The sequence below is a fragment of the Macrobrachium nipponense genome, chromosome 4, assembly GCF_015104395.2.
Source record: "Macrobrachium nipponense isolate FS-2020 chromosome 4, ASM1510439v2, whole genome shotgun sequence".
Lineage (NCBI taxonomy): Eukaryota > Metazoa > Arthropoda > Malacostraca > Decapoda > Palaemonidae > Macrobrachium > Macrobrachium nipponense.
Genome location: NC_061100.1, coordinates 116,414,553 through 116,433,607, shown reverse-complemented (window position 1 = coordinate 116,433,607; position 19,055 = coordinate 116,414,553). Strand labels below are relative to the sequence as shown.

General features: G+C 33.6%; 1 protein-coding gene across 3 annotated transcripts in view; it reads right to left on the bottom strand.

The window, feature by feature from the left end:
- LOC135211080 (filamin-B-like) overlaps positions 1-19,055 on the bottom strand; it is a 270,141-nt gene that overhangs the window by 19,255 nt on the left and 231,831 nt on the right. For all 3 annotated transcript variants that reach the window (XM_064244140.1, XM_064244141.1, XM_064244142.1), the window contains 17 exons: positions 15,747-15,899; positions 14,964-15,185; positions 14,713-14,858; positions 14,326-14,494; positions 13,901-14,122; positions 13,602-13,698; positions 13,326-13,422; positions 10,601-10,730; positions 7,944-8,165; positions 7,509-7,786; positions 5,888-6,005; positions 5,161-5,298; positions 4,167-4,340; positions 1,136-1,275; positions 787-990; positions 453-651; positions 185-291 (listed from right to left, as the gene is read on the bottom strand). In XM_064244140.1, the coding sequence (XP_064100210.1) occupies positions 185-291; positions 453-651; positions 787-990; positions 1,136-1,275; positions 4,167-4,340; positions 5,161-5,298; positions 5,888-6,005; positions 7,509-7,786; positions 7,944-8,165; positions 10,601-10,730; positions 13,326-13,422; positions 13,602-13,698; positions 13,901-14,122; positions 14,326-14,494; positions 14,713-14,858; positions 14,964-15,185; positions 15,747-15,899 (2,816 nt within the window). The remainder of the gene's footprint in view (positions 1-184; positions 292-452; positions 652-786; positions 991-1,135; positions 1,276-4,166; positions 4,341-5,160; positions 5,299-5,887; positions 6,006-7,508; positions 7,787-7,943; positions 8,166-10,600; positions 10,731-13,325; positions 13,423-13,601; positions 13,699-13,900; positions 14,123-14,325; positions 14,495-14,712; positions 14,859-14,963; positions 15,186-15,746; positions 15,900-19,055) is intronic.

Below are 19,055 nucleotides of genomic sequence, written 5' to 3'. Positions count from 1 at the left end.
AAAGGAATAAAAGAAGAAAGGCTACTTTACTATATAAGACTAGGCGCAATTTTATACTGTGTAACTGCACTTGCTGTCATGGAATCCAACATTTACATACCTTAAACACCAGTGATCTATGAAAATCTTAGCGGTAGAAAGAATGTATCGCTATTAATAAAATAAGCAAAATATTAAACGGTACCTGTTTTAATCCATCTCCTTTGGCAGTTACCATCTGACTCTCCTTACGTTGGAGGTGACGCACTTCACGAGGTTCTAGTTCACGAACATCACACTTAAATGGAGATCCTGTGAAATTTGATTAGAAATAGTAATTGTAATATGAAAACCTTATTTTAATTCACAGAAAATTTTATTTTAAAAAATCCTTCAAATTCAGTTTTTTAAGATATAGTACATAGAAACCATTTAAGCATTAAAAATTTGTTACTTTTATGGGTGAAACTAACCTAACACTTCTTCCTCATTGAAAGTGATGTTAACAAAGTGAGGTATTGATTCATGAGGAGTGAAAGTGACATCATAGAGACCCCTTGATCTTGCAGCTACTTCTGCTCTGACAGAGGCTTTGGCTGTTGTCACAACTAATTCTAAAGTACCCTCTCCTGCTTGGGATGCATCCACAGTGAATGTTACTGGTCGATTTACCTGTTCAAGTAAAGATCAACAATAAGATCTGAAAGATGAGTTTCATATCACACAAAATAAGATAAAATGCTAAATACTCTATTGTTATCAAATGCTTATATCAACTGAATAATTCAAGTTCAGATTAGTACTTACCTTGGTATGATTTAGGCCTGTAACTTGAACTTTTGTAACATCATATATATTACAGGTGAATGGTGAACCTCCTACACTTTCTCCATCCATAATAACATTAATAGTATGAGGACCAACTTCTGTGGGCTGGAATTCAGCTGTCAATTTATTTGGTAATTCACCAGTCACTTTAACAGGTACACGTGCTCCTGAAGGGGATGTCACCTACAAATCCAAATCAAATTGCTTTCTTAGAAAAGAGATAATGATATTTGATCAACTCTCTGAGGCAATGAAATCACTCAATATGTATGTTCAAAGGAATTTATGCAAAATAGTAACAATGAAAATATTTCTATTATTCTGTTACCTGTATAATGCAATCGGCAACATCAGCACTACGAGGATCAACAGTAATGACAGCAGGACGCGCCAAAGAGGACATTTTTATCCCAGCACCAGAAATAACCACCTGGCTACTGTCACTAACACGACATCTGAATGGTGACCCTGTAAAATGAAGATATGAAGAGTACTCATTCAAATTTTTTTTTTAGTTTATACAAACAATGCTTAACATACTTATATAAAATGCTTATATTTCTGTAAAGGGGATAAAGTGAACATCAATGTGCCAAAATGGCTAGTCCATCATCAACATGTCATTCTATCACTTCAAAGTTTTCAATTAATTCTAGTTTAATTGGTACAAACTTCTGCGGTGAAAGAATATCAATGTGCAAGGAACTAAGACAAGAAATTTCCAGCAACTTACACAATGTTTTATGGAAGTGTATTTCACCTGTTGACCTCCTCCTAATAAGTTTCTTGGACATAATGTCTATCTTGCTTAAAACAGGATCTTTAAGTAGCCAATTCCATAACTCAAAAAAGAGCCTACACTGACATTTTAAACAAGAAAGGTCTGTATATTAAATAAACAAACTAATAAGGAATGATTCTCAGGTCTTGAAAATATTCTCAATACTACTTATGACCTTCAGGGCAACACTCCTCTATTACCTCAATAAAAACAAAAGGATCTGACATGTTATAGGTCTCTGTATAAGAAAAAAAACTTGAAAATCTATATGTACTTTATATTAAAACATAAGTACCTATTAAGTTAATTTGAGTGGTTTCCTCAAACACAACAGCCTGTGCTCTTCTGTACACATGCAAATTTATTTTAACACTTAAAACTTATATTAACCTTTAAAAATTTACCAAGTAGTCCTGTTTTCAAAATTTAAAGCAAAATCTTGCCCAGCTAAGTAGCAGGATTCTTAAGTGCAGCTGTATTCCTTTTCTGATGCTCTATTTAAATTTGGTAAGACAATGCTTAACATGAACAGAATATAAACTTGTTCCATTTACCAAAAATCAGACAATAATAATTTTTGTTTTGTCCAAAATTTAAATGGTTGAAATTAATAATACAGTGCATGGTTAAAATGAATCTAAAAATTCACAACCAGTGTACATTATAATTAACTGATTTGCACAAAAGAAATTAGCTTTTGCTATCACTGACTGGTAATAATTTTATCCAGTGTTTATATTTGTTTGGTTAAAAGCAAGTTCACAATCACATGGCAATGAAAATACTTATTCAAATGAGGTGCTATCAAAGCTGGTTAAAAATTATCACAACTACATTTGAAATTTCACGAACAAACTAAATTTTGCACTTTGACATAAAATAAGTCCATTGAAGGCCAGACTAGGTACTCTGTCCACAAAATATCTAGATATCCTATGTGAACACTTTATGAACTTTACTCAGAAATATTACTACTGATACTTAATGGATATTCTGGCAAAAGTTCATATCAGCTTAACCACACAGATAAATCAAAACAAAGCTGATTAATTTCTGCCTAAAAAAATCTGCGTTCTAATCATCTGACACAAGGTCACAAAATAATCCATTAGTATCTTTCTCTAAATCAAGATTCCTACAGTATTACTAGAGATATTTAACTAATATGCAGAGAGTATGCACATAAAAAACACCATATCTCATTTAGATTTTTAAAATGAATAACTATCATATTTCATTTACATTTTTATAATGAATAGGTAAAAGCTCCTTAACTTATAATCACAGCCTTATCTAGGCCATTCACTGATAAAGGGAGTACATAACATCACTACACCAGATATAAGATAATAACTTTGTGTAATTCTGAATGTCTATGAGGCCAGCCGCATGGAAATTACAAATTTTGACTCACTGTGATCTAGTTCAACTAACTAACTAACTAACTAACTAACTAACTAACTAACTAACTAACTAACTAACTAACTAACTAACTAACAACAACAACAACAACAACAACAACAACAACAACAACAACAACAACAACAACAACAACAACAACAACAACAACAACAACAACAACAACAACAACAACAACAACAACAACAATAATAATAATAATAATAATAATAATACCACCCAGTTGAACTGGAGGACTTTGACAGACAAAAAAAAAATTTAATATTTAGTACTGCTAATAATAATATGTAATAATAATAATATTGATTATATATTATAGATTAATCTTCCCTTTTTACAGAGGAATTACTTATATCGATAATGTTGTTGGAGTATGAGACAGCTAATGCATCAAAACAAGGACTGTCCATTTCATAAATTATGTACTGAATTTGTAAGAAAAATTCAGATTTTATTTAAATGTTAAAGATTTACACAGGTCAATAACCACCTAACACTGAAGAAATCTTAGTTAAAATATTTTCCTCTCTCTTAGAATTGCTGGTTATACACATATAAAAAAATTTTCATTCCTTCAGGTGGGTAAGAAATGAGTTGCTCAAGATTTAAGTAATTTTAACCTAACATGGGTAAGAAATGTGTTGCTCAAGATTTAAATAATTTTAACCTCACAAACACAGAAAACAGTTCATACTCTGTATTTCTAAAATCAACAGTTTTGCTCCTTGAGATTATTTTTACAAGCCAGTCAACAATGAAAAAAACAATAAAGCTAGGAATTTCCAAATAAAAAGTTATCCTCATGAAGGACTATACAACTATAAAAATATCAAAAGCATTTCACTTATCTCTTTATTTTTGCCAATGAAATAAAAAAGGAAGAAAAATTTGAATGCTTCATGTAATTCCATGACTACATGCTTGAGTACCAAAGGAAAAATAGAAATACTTTGTAAAAATATTAAGGGCAACAAAATTAGAAAATCTATTCAATGATCTCAAATGCACTGACAAACTTCTGTGTCCTATATCATTATTGAAATAATTCTAGGATATGCCTACCTTTAAAATATTTATTTATCTATATATCTGCATGCACTAGATAACTACTTTTACCAGTTTCTTGCTAATCCAGTACCAAGTGAACAAAGGAACTTACCAGGTACAGGTTCGCCATTAAATTTGACTGAGAGTGTGTGGACAGCTGCCTCCTTTGGTTTAAAGTTAACTCTAAATCTCGCATGTCCCTCAGACTGTACATAGTTAGGCACATTTCGGCCATTAACTGACACAATAATTTCCAGATTTCCAGCACCAGCCTGTGATGCATCAACTGTTGGAAATTAAAGTAATTAATTATCCTCGATTATTGTAAAAAAAAAAAAATTTTGTTAATTGGAAATTAACATATAGTTATTATTATTATAACAGATTAGTGTATCCAGACCTCTAGCCTAATAAAGGCCAATTATGAAAACCTCAATTATCCTCTAATATTCAATAAACAAATATTTCTTCAATAGGAAAAATAACATAATATTGCACTGAGCTTTAAAGAGTGAACAATTTTCTTTGTATCATGTATCTGATCATACATCAGCAGAGAATTACTCTCAGCTACAGTTTCCCATCTAATAGCTTATCACCTTCAGCATTGCAAATGTTTTGGGCATTACTATATAAATACTACATGGATATTTCTTAAAAACAAATTTCATGTTTTAAAAATGTGAGCCATGGTCTTACAACCCTAACTCCGTTCCCTCTTACTGGACACAAACACATCAGTTTGAGGGGGGTGAAGATTGGGTTTATACCTAAAAGTATGTATTGACATCTTTCAACCCCTAGTAAGTTAAGTATATCTTAGTTTTACCAGACCGCTGAGCTGATTAACAGCTCTCCAAGGGTTGGCCCAAAGGATTAGATATTTTTATGTGACTCGGAAGCTCAACCCCTGGTAAAATATTATCTTTTCAAATTCTTAAGCTATTGTCCCTTTACTGGAAAGTCATAGGCAACTTCTGTGACTTTGACTTTGTTGGCATCATAAGCTTTAGTAATTAGTATTCATGTCCACAAAAGAACTAAAATTTCATTTTCTTATCGTTAATGTGTTACATATATAATAGAGCCCATAAAAGTAAACTTACTTGAAAAGTAAACAGGCTTTGCAACAATACCCGTGGCAACTTCTGTGACTTTGACTTTGTTGGCATCATAAGCTTTAACAAGAAACGGGGATCCAGGCACTAACATGCCAGCTACTCTCACTTCAACACTGTGATCACCTGAAAAAATACATAACTGTGAATGTGCTGTCCTAAAAATAATATATCTTGAAAACATCAAAATTATATATTTGAAGTTGATTCTGTAGTAGGCACAAGTCAAAGCTTTAATCAGTTATAGAAATTTCTTATTGTCTCTCAAATGAATGCTACATCAATAATATGACATCAAAATGTCTTACAATATTATCAACAACACTGATTACTTGAGAAAATATATGTACTCTTATAAATAATTTGTTATATTCTAATAGAATCTAAAACTTAATAACGCAATGACATCTTTGAGAATGATTCTATAATAGGCACATGTCAAACCTTGATTCAATATTGAAAACTGCCTACTGACTGCATGTGAGCTGTGTTCAAAATTCCCAAAACTGCCTATCAAAAGAATCTATAACATCTAGAGTTTTCTCACATAGTATGTACTGTGATATTAATTTTTTAGCCTTCAACAGTGAGGTAAATGGTTTATGATATTAATTTTTCAGTCTTCAACAGTCTGAGGAAGATGGTTTATGATATTACTATCAAAACTGCATATCATACTGTTTATGAAAATTAAGAAATTGGTATATATACTGACCCACTTCTACTGGGGTATATTCAACCATCAATTTTCCTCCATCTGTGGTTGATACTCGTGGCTCAAGAGGATGTCTGGATGGAGAGAGTATTTTCACTTCTAACTGGTCCATGGTTGCCTGAAATGTTTTCATAAAAGTGTCTTTACACTCAGCAACAATATCCATTACAAAAATCCTATTGCTTTATAAAAGTAAACCAATGCTTTATGCCGTTTATGATTCATGGCAAAACAGTTTTTCCACTATGCAGTACTGTACTATATTCTTTTTTCATTTTTGAAGCTATTCATATATTCTTCTCAGATACACTATCCAAACAATATGAAAAGTCATACAATATCAAAACCAAACTAACCTTTTCATAATGTACTTCCATTACTATACATATACATTTTCAGAAATGATGTTGGCAATTCAAAATGACAATGAACATAAAGAATACAATTGTAGGTTCCTCATCAAAACTGGGAACTACAGTTTCGCATCCTTTTGCCCATCTTTCAGTTTGTCCATTAGAGTGTACAGTAAAGTACCGTATATTTCGGCGTATAAGTCGACCCTTTAGCCCCAAAAAATCATGCCAAAATTAGGGGGTCGACTTATCTAACGGTAACAAAAAGTGAATCTTTATTATTTTGGCATATCGGTACAGGAATCCAGGCTTTAAAGTTGGCTAATAACAATGACAGCCTTGTACGTAAATACCAGTATTAAAAAAAATTCACAGTGTAATACGACAATAATAATACATTAGAACATCCATTACCTTAAATAAAATAAAAAAATCAAAGTAACTTGAAGAAACCCCAATCGCACAGCAAGTGTAAACATTGCGTAGCCATTTGTAGTACAGTAATTGAGAAGGATGCGCTCACTGACAGTTTTGTATTTACCGGGGTATTGTTCAAAAACATTTATGGTATGAATTTTTTATTTATCACTTTAAATAAAATAAAAAAAATTTGTATTTAATAGTCAGTTGAATTAAACAATTCATCAAACAAATTATCATTCACGGTTTCATCATCAGGATCCCAGTTTGAATCTGGTGAATCAACTGCAGGTTTGTTTTCCCTCAGATGAGCCCGTTTATGCCATAGAAGAACCAATGGTCAAGGAATATTCCAACATCATAATAAAATACCGGCACATCGTTTTAACAACCCAATCAAAGCATTAACTTGAGTGGCAGTTATGCAGCGTTAGTTAGCGCTTTGTTTGTTTACATTACACTCGAGTAACGTATCTTTCGTTCGTCATTTCTAATCATATTTGCAGGTATTCATCTTTTATAAATTACACAGATTTGTTAATATACCGAGTATATTACCTGTATTTCTTATGGTAAGTAGAGCAACATATGTATTGTAATAACATTCAGGTTATTTTATATGATTCGTTTTACCCTGCTGCTTATTTTGAGCGTACGGTTGGCCTCACATTTTATAGGTCGACTAATATACCCAATATTAGTTAAAATCATAAAAATTTACTCAGAATTGGGGGGTCGACTTATACGCCGAAATATACGGTATTTGTTTATTAACACAATTGTTTCAATCACTTTCCCAAAGCAAAACATACTTTAAGGCATAATAATATGAGCACCACTTTCCATACCTGGGAATCAACTGTGAATGTTGCTGGCCTGTCAACAGGAACTTTTTCTAAGCCAGCTCCTGCAACAGTTACTCTTGACACATCAACCACTTCACATGAAAATGGTGAGCCTGGAACATTCTCTCCATTAAACTTGAGCTCTACAACATGAGGCTTTGCTTCCTTTGGTGTAAAGGATATGGCATACACATGGTTGCCTTGTGCCTGAGCACTTGTTGGGACTTGGCCATTATTGACTGTAACTTCAAGATTTCCCGGGCCAGCATTGTTTGTTTCCACTGCAGAAAAAACAAGGATTACAAAAATATAATGGAGATTTTTTAATGGACACTATCCACAACAATTTTATAGCAAGTATATAAGAAAAACATTCTGCAACTGTTTACAAGCAAAACATTGTGGAAATAACCTGGCAATAAAAATTGAACCACGTACCAAGGAAAGTTACTGGTTTAGCCACCATTCCTCTGTCTACTGGACGAACTTTAATAGCTGAAACATCATACACTTTACAGCTGAATGGTGAACCTGGAATTGCCTCGCCGCTGTATGCAACATGGATCCGATGCTCACCAGCACTCTTGGGGGCAAACTCCACTTTAAATGTGTGATCTCCATTGTCTCGCACCTGCGCTGGCACTGGCAATCCATTGGGGCCTATACAGATGTGGCCAAGTTAGTGTGGCCCTATGCTACACCAGAGGCTGGAGTAGAGGCTGGATATGGTAACAGTAAGGGAGTGGGATGGAAGGACTAAGAATGAGAATGGGCAGTAAGGAACCACTAATGAGAAACAGCAAGGATCAGGGGCTCTCTGCCTTTGGCCATTCAATACAGATGCATCAACTAGTTTTGGTCCCTTGATGGATACAGTTTAACATTTAAAAAAATACTAGAAAAATGTACACAAATTACTTTACATAAGAGTACGTACTATTAAAAATTAAAAACCTAACAAGATTAACCCACAAATATAATTAAGTAGTGAATACCGTTCTTGATACTTGCTGATAGTACAGCGAGTCAGATGATGCACATTCTTTTCTGATGCAAGAGTTTGAAGGCAGCAAAGGCCTCAGAGAAAATCTGCTGGGGATTTTAGGGTTAATTTGGGTTACATGAAAAATTGGGTTTATGAAAACCTCAGGAAAGGGTCAGTTTTACAAAGTCTTATTAAAGCATTTCAATAATATATAGTCTATGTCATTTCTCTACAAATTCTGTTGCAAGATACAGGACAAGTCCAGTAATTCAGTCACAGTATCTAGTACTGTATTAAAAAAAGAGAATAAAAATGAGTCTCTGCACCGTCTTCTGGTCATCAGTCTGGAAAAAACAAATAACACTGAAAACATTATAGTCTGCATTTTTGTCAACTATAATGAGTTAATTGTTTGTTAACAAATGGTCACATCATATTAAAAGAAAATCAAAATCACATCCTCAGTATGCAAGAGAAGCCTCCACACATAGCATACAGTACCACCACCAAAACTGAATGTCTGGTATGTCTTCAAGGTAGCCTTTTAAAACCATGCCATCTAGGTTTATTTAAACTAATACTAGAAACAAAACAAAAAAAAAACAGAGAAAGCAGGCAAACAGTGACATGTATATTTTTCGCCTCCTCCATGCTGGTATTGGCAAAGAGGTTTCATATGTGCCTTGTGTCTAGGCGCACCTCATGCCCAGGCTAAGCTAACTATTAAAAGAAGGGTTAGTACTATTAGTAAGCACGCTGATGTTTTCTGGATCGCCCTGAAAAGGAAATAAATGTGTGAGGAAACAAATAAGGAAATGGAACGGAAATAAAGAGAAACATTATCACGGAGAAAACTCCTACTGAAAAAGGACAGAAGAACATTCTATAGAGCAGGAGACAACCGAGACATCTGATGATTTTATATACAAGTAAATAATTAATAAACACTATGAAAGAAGAGCATTAGTTAAGAGATAGCTCTGGACATGTACATGCATAATCATTGATTAAAAATATTAAAAATGTAGTTTCATCATAAGATTTTCAAAAGTAACCTTAATAACTTAAATAAAATGGAGAGTAAGAGGAAGATACTTAGTGATGAACATGTATTGCTACAAATCTGAAAGTTTCATAACTCAAGAGGACTGGAGGATCTTTTAAAGACTATTATAAGTCACTGCCAATACAGTTAAACTAAATTTGGATGTCCAGTTACTCCAGTAATTACAACAGTACTAAATACATGCATATGCTATCAGTCCAGTATATTTCAAATTAGGAGACTAATGAATCTGTCCTCATGACGTTTTAATACACAGCTTGAGTAATAATTACCATATACCAAATTTAGTTTAGACTTCAAAAGCATTATACCAATGTTCATTCTTTTATTTCCGTTCTCATTGTCTCAAGTCATGGTACAGGTGGACTGAAGGAGTTCTTTTAAGAACTGATATTTTAGTCACAACTTTAGTGTTTGAAGTAACCATTCAACTGCATTCAGTGAAACCAATATGAAAAAAATGTAAGTAATGCATCTGAAATTTTAAAAATTCACATAATTTTTAAAACTATGGACCACTTGCATATATAATTTTAAAACTATTATAATTACTTATCCTTTCCTAAAGTTGAAATAGTCTGATAAATAAAAATAAAAATTCACTCATCAACAAATAGCAGCATAACTTGAATACACTTTGTTATGAAGTACATATTGACAACTATTTCAACATATGACATATGTACTCATGACAAAAAAATTAAGAAATCACTCAACAGACATCTCAGCCTATCAATATGAAACTAAAATATGAAAACTCCCAATAGCACTTGATTCTGAAGGTTAGTGGCATAAAACTAAGAAAAAAGTCTGTAGTTAGTTTTGTCAGAAAGTAAAATGTGTTTGTTGAATGTTTGTACAGCTTCTTCCCTCCCAAGCATCAATGAGGACCCATCTTAATTTTGAACAATACATAAAATTGTATACATGAAGTTTTACAGAAGCCTGATAATGAATTCCAGCAATGCAGAGAGATGGAGACAACTAAGCTCTGCTCAGCAAGACTACTTTTGCAGCATCAACTGCTGATGCATTAAAACTCACCCTCAACTGACACCTCAACATCCTCTACTGATCCAGTAACGTTAGATATCGTGAAGAAAGAGGTTTTCCCAACAGCTGTGGCAGCAAGAGACTGACCACTGACTACAATTCTGTTGGGGTCTGCTTGCACCTATGGAGTGATAAATTATATTCTGTTAATAACTAAGGCCATAAAAATGTCATTATTGAATACACTCTTATTTTGTTTTAGTGTACCAGCCAGGTACCTCAGAATGAGAAGAGTAAAAAAAAAGTATACTTAATCACATGAAAACATTTATATTTAGCTGTCATCATACTAGATCATGAAATACGTACTGTGAAAACTGTGTTTCTTGGTACATTTCATTAATTAGTAACAGTGGAGTAAGCATATGGACCCATAAATGATTTTTAGAGGCTAAAACTGCATATAAAAAATTAAGGCTTCAAAATCAATGACAAAACTATCAGCTTTATAGTTCTCAATTCAAGGTCCACTGATGGACTTCAAACCAGTTAAAAGACAACCTATACCAGGGGAGGACATTAAGACAGCTGACTGATGACCATTACACTATCTACTGAAATCCTCTGTACTGACAGTAGTGACTTTAGCTTAATTTTTGTTAGATACCTTAGGCCTACAAAAATGAGATACAATACATATAAGATAACCTTTGCAATGGATATGATTCTAAACTTGTGTAAATTTATAAGCTAACCTTAGTAATGGATATGATTCTAAACTTGTGTAAATTAACTCTTAAGTCTATCTTCAACACGGTTAACCACTGGTGACTTACATATAAATTTTGTCTCTCATACTTTTTAACAAACAAAAGTTGAGAGGCACTATCTTAGATAGTCAACAGGTAAAAACATACCTAAATTTTATGTTCATTTGTACAAGTATGTCTAGTAATTGTTTTAATATATAAACATCAATATATAAACATCACTGACATTCCCATATTTTGTAGACAATAAATATGTTAATTATGTACATTTATTAGTTGTTTGATACTTTCATATTTTGTAATTAAAAGTTCGAATACACTTACAACCATCATTTACTAAACTCACCTTATGCATCATTCCGTTATGGAAAGGTCTATCATTGTATCTATTTGTCTTAACCACAGGCAATCATTTGATTAGTTGAAAACAATTTCAAGTATTCACTGAAACTACGTATATTTTACATTATTCAACCTTGGATCTATGACATGTACTGAGAAATGGTTTAAGTTTCTGTAAGAGCCAATTCAGAAAGTTTCTTTGTTGAACCTCACATTGAAAGGGGTAATTTAACTGGCATTTAGTTCTTTCAGATGGGTCAGTAAGATCCAGACTTTGCTTGCTAAGGTTCAGCATATTAGAAGGACTGCCACTTGTTCCTGATTTTGCAACGAAGACCAAACAACTATGTAGTAACATTCTATGGTACCCTTTGCCATTTCTTTTCTTCCAAAGAAGATATTCTACTACATTCACTAAGGGCTATTATGATTCACCTGTGGAAAGTCAAATGCTTTAGGGACAACACTTCCAGTTACTTCTAATTACAAGCCAAATGAAGGTGCAAGTCACAAAAAAGTTTCTTATTGGTTAGGGCAGGTGATTTTAGGAGTCTATGTTCATGTGAAAGGATGGCAAAGCAGAACAAGTACATGTGCAAGCCCACAAAGTCTAAGCACTCTATGCTTTACTCCTTTCTGGATATACAGTAATTTAGAATGTTCTTCTATCTTAAGTGAAGGAGCTATTTGAGACACCTTACCGATGAAGAATGTGCATACTTGTATTTGTTGGGACCAGAAGTTACAGTGGGTCATGTTTCACTTCCTTATCATCTCTCATTCATAGTACCATCAAGAGACACCAATTTACAGTGCTAGAAACTGCTACTATGTCTCATGTTGATGGTAAGTGGACTTTCCTTACTATTCTGAATGATTCCTAGCTGATATAAGGATTGTCCATTACACTTTAGATTTTGGTCAATACTTTTTACACACCTTGAAACCTATTAGCTATCAAACTTGGTTCCTTACTCATTAGGTACTGTTCAGGATTCTATAACATATGCAAATAAACTGGGGCATTCAACTTCTCACCCTCACTCTTAAATAACGATAACAAGTATCAAGAGAACTAATGTATTACATATAAGCTAAGCATAACACTTTTCTCACAAACTAAAGTGGTTTGAACCTGAAAAAATTCTTTTGTTTACTCACTGTAAGCATGCTGAAATACATACAGCACGCTGTGGAGCAAATTACTTAGTATTTAAACAGTAATAGGATAGTACTACTTGAACAGGGTCAAATTTGATACAAGAGAAGAAAATTCATTTTACTTTAAAAATTATTGATATGCAGTAAGACCTTAGGACAATCCTCTGGCAAGTAGTGTGTGGAGAGGCAATCAGATGGTCTACAATGCCTCACTCACCCCTTAGAGGGCTCTCCACTATGACTGGGTTTATTGTTATTCTTGGTTATAAAATTATATACATATATTATTCTGTGAGTAACCTCAAAAAGACATTCTCAATACAAATACATACCATGAGGAATGTGACCATCATCATGTCAAAATTACAAATGTATCTGAATCCTCCCATCACATGGTAATTAACACTTTTATAATTAATAGTTACTATTTTCTGTGAAGACAATAAAAAGTTAAAGATTAAAATATTATGTAACAAGATAATTTCTACACTCCATATTCTAACCTTTGCAACAAATGGGGAGCCTTGCACAGGTTCTTTGTTGAATGATATGTTGATGATATGGTCAATTGCTTCAAGGGGAACAAATGACACGGCAAACCTGTAAAAGATAATGGCCATTTTAAGGTGAACAGCTCTGTACTATGGCAAATCTCACAATTCACTCTATTTATAGCATAACCATAAATTGTTGCTTTATGAAATGTTTGTGTAAACAAATTTAACTGTATAATAGGCTGTAGCATCCTCTTAAATGGATTTCTGTTACTTTTTTCTCACCTTGCAGATCCATGAGGATGAACTTGGGTGGGTATGTTTCTACCAGCTGCACTGATGCTGATTTCAAGGTTACCTTCTCCTCCCTCTGATGCATCAACTGAAAGCAAGTGATAGAATATTCTCATACCCTTACAAGTAGAAAATTTTCACTTTGTTAAATTTACTGTAATCATCCATTTCAGTACCAAAGTGATAAAAGGCAAATTACCATTTTATTCTTATCAATCAGAATAGAAACAATCTATGAAATGTACAGTATAGAAAAAAGGGAAACATGAAGAATTACCCCATTTACATACCAACAAACTGAAGACTTTTTCCAATGGCTCCCCTAGGTAGATGTGATACTCCAACTTTGGATGCATCATAGACCTTGCAAGTAAATGGTGTGCCTGAGACAGCCGAGTCATTGTAATTGACTATAATGGTATGTGCCCCAACCTCCACAGGAGTAAATTCTGCTGTAAAACCTGCCCTTACACTTCCTGAAACTCTGACTGGAAGTGTTGTGTGACTGGGAGCTGAAAAGACAAAGAACTTAAGGAACTATCAGCAGAGATTACAGCATATAACTTTTCTGTTATTACAGCGTATTACCTTTAAGGCTAAAGACTTCCATTAGTTTCTGTACTAGCAGATGTTTGTCAAAATCTACATTCCTTAATAATCAGAAAAAAATGACAACAGGATAGTTTTTAGAATCTGAAAAAAAACCTTTGCTTACTTCTCACTGTGACAGTAAGTTCTGCAGAACCTCCTCCATCCACAGCAATATTGAATGCTGCTGGCTGTCCTACAGGTATAAGTTCCAGGTGTCTTAAAGTAAGACTAACTCGTGAGGTGTCTGCCACTCTACATACAAATGGGCATCCTCGGACGGTCTCGCCATTAAACTATTAAAGTAGATGATAATATATTATTATGTAGACATCCATTCACCCACTTAGAAAAATCTTTACTGTTATCACACTAAGTCATACCTTTCAAAAGGAAACGTTACACTTGGCACAAAATGACCAAAAATTAGAATAAAATGTAATTATACTTAGCAAAGAGACTAAATGGAAAAACATGCTGCTTTTGTTTATATGGAATGTAAAATTTTACTTACTTTAATATCAATTGTGTGTAATTTAGCAGTATCTGGAGTGAAGGATACAAGACATCTTCCTCCACCTAGAACTTGTACATGGTTGGGCACTTCCCCATCATTAATACTGATTTCCAGCTGACCTTCTCCAGCCTGTGATGCATCAACTGTAACATAAAGTGAAATTAAATTAACCAAATTTGATTTGAAGACCTTCTGCTCTCTCACCTAAATGCACCTGTAGTCTTAAAACATCACTGTCACAAACTTACCTCTGAACTGACATGGCTGTCCTACTACACCATTTGGGACATCAGAGACTCGGATGAGTCCTGCATCATAGGCTTTGGCAATAAAAGGCGAGCCCTGAACTTTCTGACCAGAAACAGCAACATCAACAATATAAGATCCAACTTCTGTGGTTACAAAGGCGACACGATACACATCTTCCCCACTCTCTGTTAATTGGTATGAAACTGGACGCTTTGCTGGACCTGTATAAAATATGGAGAGTAATGTCACACAATTCATTCAATGATATAATTTTTGAAAGCAGTCCAATAGACAATAAAAGCACTTATGATAATCAGCTTACCTTAACAAAATCTTGATTACCATACAAACATTTCTTTTTATGGTTTAAAATCATATTGCCATTTCATTTTCGATAAGAATATTCGCAACTGAGCTGTAAAGATTTCTTCAATTTGCAACCTAAAATTTTCATAGCTCTCAGGACTGGCAAAATAAGAATAGGTAAAACAGCATGCAGAAGGCTAAGCATGACATGCCATGACTACATGCTAACTGAATAGTTACCCCAAATATTTTTCTATATGGCATCTCTTCCACAATGACCCAATATTAATATTAGGAATAATTCAGGGGTTCACAGCTTTAAAAGAAAAGGTAAAAATAGTAACCCAATTTCGTACCTATCGGTAACTAAAAGTAACAAGAAATGTAAGTACTGACATGCTTTATGCAATATTTTACTTTGCTGTCAATACTGGCCAATGAAAGGAGAATCTTAAAGGTGCAGCTATGAAACTTACTGACTATATGAACTTGGATATCTTCTTTGGAGACATTGGCAGCAGAGATATCAAAAGCCGAGAGCTGACCAGCAGGGAAGTGTTTGATGGTGTCCCCAAGGACAGCCACCCTTGCCCCGCTACCCTCCATTACCTCCACACTCCACGGTGACCCTGAAGAGCACAAGACAAAGAGGATAATGAGGTCAAATCTCTGATCCATAAGTAGTATACACAATGAAAATATACTTTTTTTAGGGAGACCTCTTAAATGATGATGGAACTTCCACTGGATTATAAAATTTACATGCAAATCCAGTGATACGTTGGGGGTATCCATAAAATTCCATGCTGTATCTTAATTTCTATAGACATAAAAATGGTTGATAGGTTATACATTAAGTTTGATGACCTGTGAAGAATTGTAGAGTAAAGCGAATCTGCATGAGTTTCTATCTTGAATATACATTATGGAATCAAAGTGAGTCATCAATGTTGGTAACTTTTGATGATGTTTAATAGTTACACTTATTCAGCAAAATATTTACAACTGGCCATAAAAACCACGTAATTCAAGTGTTTTTCTTAGGCCTTCTAGATCCCAGCACTCACATTTACTGCCAATTAAGGGATTTTAACACTATAATCGAGTCATGTTGACACTTTTTATTTATTCCCGTTTATGCACAAAGCATTTGAAGGATTTATCTGTGAACAAGAAAAAAAGACTCATGAGATAAGATAAAAGCAACACCATTGCATGAATAACCTCAATTCACACAAGAGTTAACCTGACACCAAATCACGGAGTACACATACACATACACATACACATACATACATACATACATACATACATACAACCATACATACATACATACAATACATACATAACATACATACCCATACCATACATACATACATACATACATACTATCATATTATATATATATATATATATATAATTTATATATATATCATATATATACATATATATATATATATATATATATACATATATATATATACATATATATATATACATATATATATACATATATATATATATAATATATATATATATACATATATATATATATATATATACATATATATATATATATATATATATATACATATATATATATATATATATATATTATAATATATCATATATATATATATATCTATATATATATTATATATATATATATATATATATTATATATATATATACTAGATAATATACGCATTAAGCTACAAGTGTCCATTAATATCTAATTCGCTCTACCTCGGAATTAATATATTTTCATATATGTTGTCCGAAGAGGAATTTTTGAGTTGATAATAAACTGGCTCGCGCCCATGAGCCGACGAATTTCTTATGGACTAAAAAATTCACCATCGGATAACATGTATGAAAATAAATATATTAATTCCGAGGTAGAGCGAATTAGTTATGAAAGGAGATTGGTATATATGAATCACGGTAATGTGATATGACGCGCACACACACACACAACTCTACCTACTGAAGCCCAGATGAATCTAGATGACACTTAAAATGTATACTTTTCAGCCATCATCTCATTCATTCATGGGACACACTACCTTGCTATCCGACTCCCAATAACCTTTTTTAAAACCTTCATTATCAAATCGACAAAATCTTGTTGATATAGTTTCACTTTCATGATTCAGACCTGTACTGCAATGCAAATCGTAGCGTCTTATAATCACTCTTTTGTAAGGAATTTCATTCTATCTTTTTTAATTGTATATAAATACATATATAATTTTATTTTCACTATCACAAGCTTCATAAAATTAGCTTGAAGAACAAATTACGACTATAAAAGAAAACCGATCTCGCACAGACCGACGAGGCTAAAAATTAGGCGCAGAAAGATGCTGCGGCAGCTGACTTGAGAAGCCGATCACAGACCCGTTTCGTGGACCAAATTAGGAATCGTTGCAGGGGAGAGAGAGAGAGAGAGAGAGAGAGAGACAGAGAGAGACAGAGAGAGAGAGAGAGAGAGAGAGTCCGTGTGTGTAGGAGGCAGAGGACGAGAGATGTATCCTTACACGTCCAATGGAAAAAAAACCTAGTTTTGTAATTAGCAACATTTATATAAAAATGATGATGCAAAACTGCATAGATATGTGCACTGATGCAATTATGAAATGATCTACTATAAGGACAAAAATTTTTTTTCTTATAAAGTAATCATTTGTTTATAAACATGATAATTATCATTTTCCAACTAATAACCGCGGCTTTTGTTTTACATTTGAATAATAGATCGCCTGGCACTACTTCGACTTATCTCTGAGAATTTGTGCCTGGTTTGCTCTAAAATTTAGGTACAGCTGTCTTATTAACATGAATAAATATAACGTGTGACAGAAATATAAACTATTGCTTATGGATTCAGAATTAAACGACAGCGCATGCGCAGTCCAAGACATGGGATTCTTCTCTTCATGATATGGCAGAACTAAAGAAGAAGAAGAAGAAGAAGAAGAAGAAGAAGAAGGAAGAAGAAGAAGAAGAGAAGAAGAAGAAGAAGAAGAAGAAAAAACTCTCAGATAAGTTTTTCATTCTTTAGTCACGGGTCTGCTTTTACGGATTCACCTCAGAAGCTAACCACCTGTTCTTTGGCTCACTGCCAATTCAACTGAACAATGTTAGCATAATTCACCGGTGATGCTAAATATCCTGATTTAACAAGTAATCTATAAATCTGATTTATGGCAACATCTTGAACGTCTTGCAGCAAGACGAGACGAGACGAGACGAGAGAGAGAATAAAAAGCAGCTTTTTCACCAGACTACCGAGAGCACAACAACAAAGCATAGTTTAATGACCAATCGACCACAACACCTCAACCTACCTCTCGTCGTATCATTAAATATTTTAAGCATAAATTTTCTCTCCTTAGTGTGTCAGTAAGTATTGATACAAGAATCTGTCGCACGCTAACACACTAATGATGCCTCTGGATCTAATTACACTGAAACAGAATTTAACTCCATAGCTTGTCAGCTTCTTCAGCCTTTCCACATAAACATTTTCGGAACAAGAATTCTAATGCCTCCAATCCTTTAAACCGCATATTGGGACAAAAAAAGCAAGACCCTGTGATGCCATAAGGCTTCCTCCACCTAATAATAACGCCAATAAATTCATTCTTCATCACTCTCATAAATTATATTTTCGTCATCAGTTAACAGGTATTTTTCTGACTTACGTAGATCTGGCTGAAATTTTCACCATCTCAAGTATGAAAAAATTTCGCTTCACAAGGTCCTACCGGCCAGGAATGCAA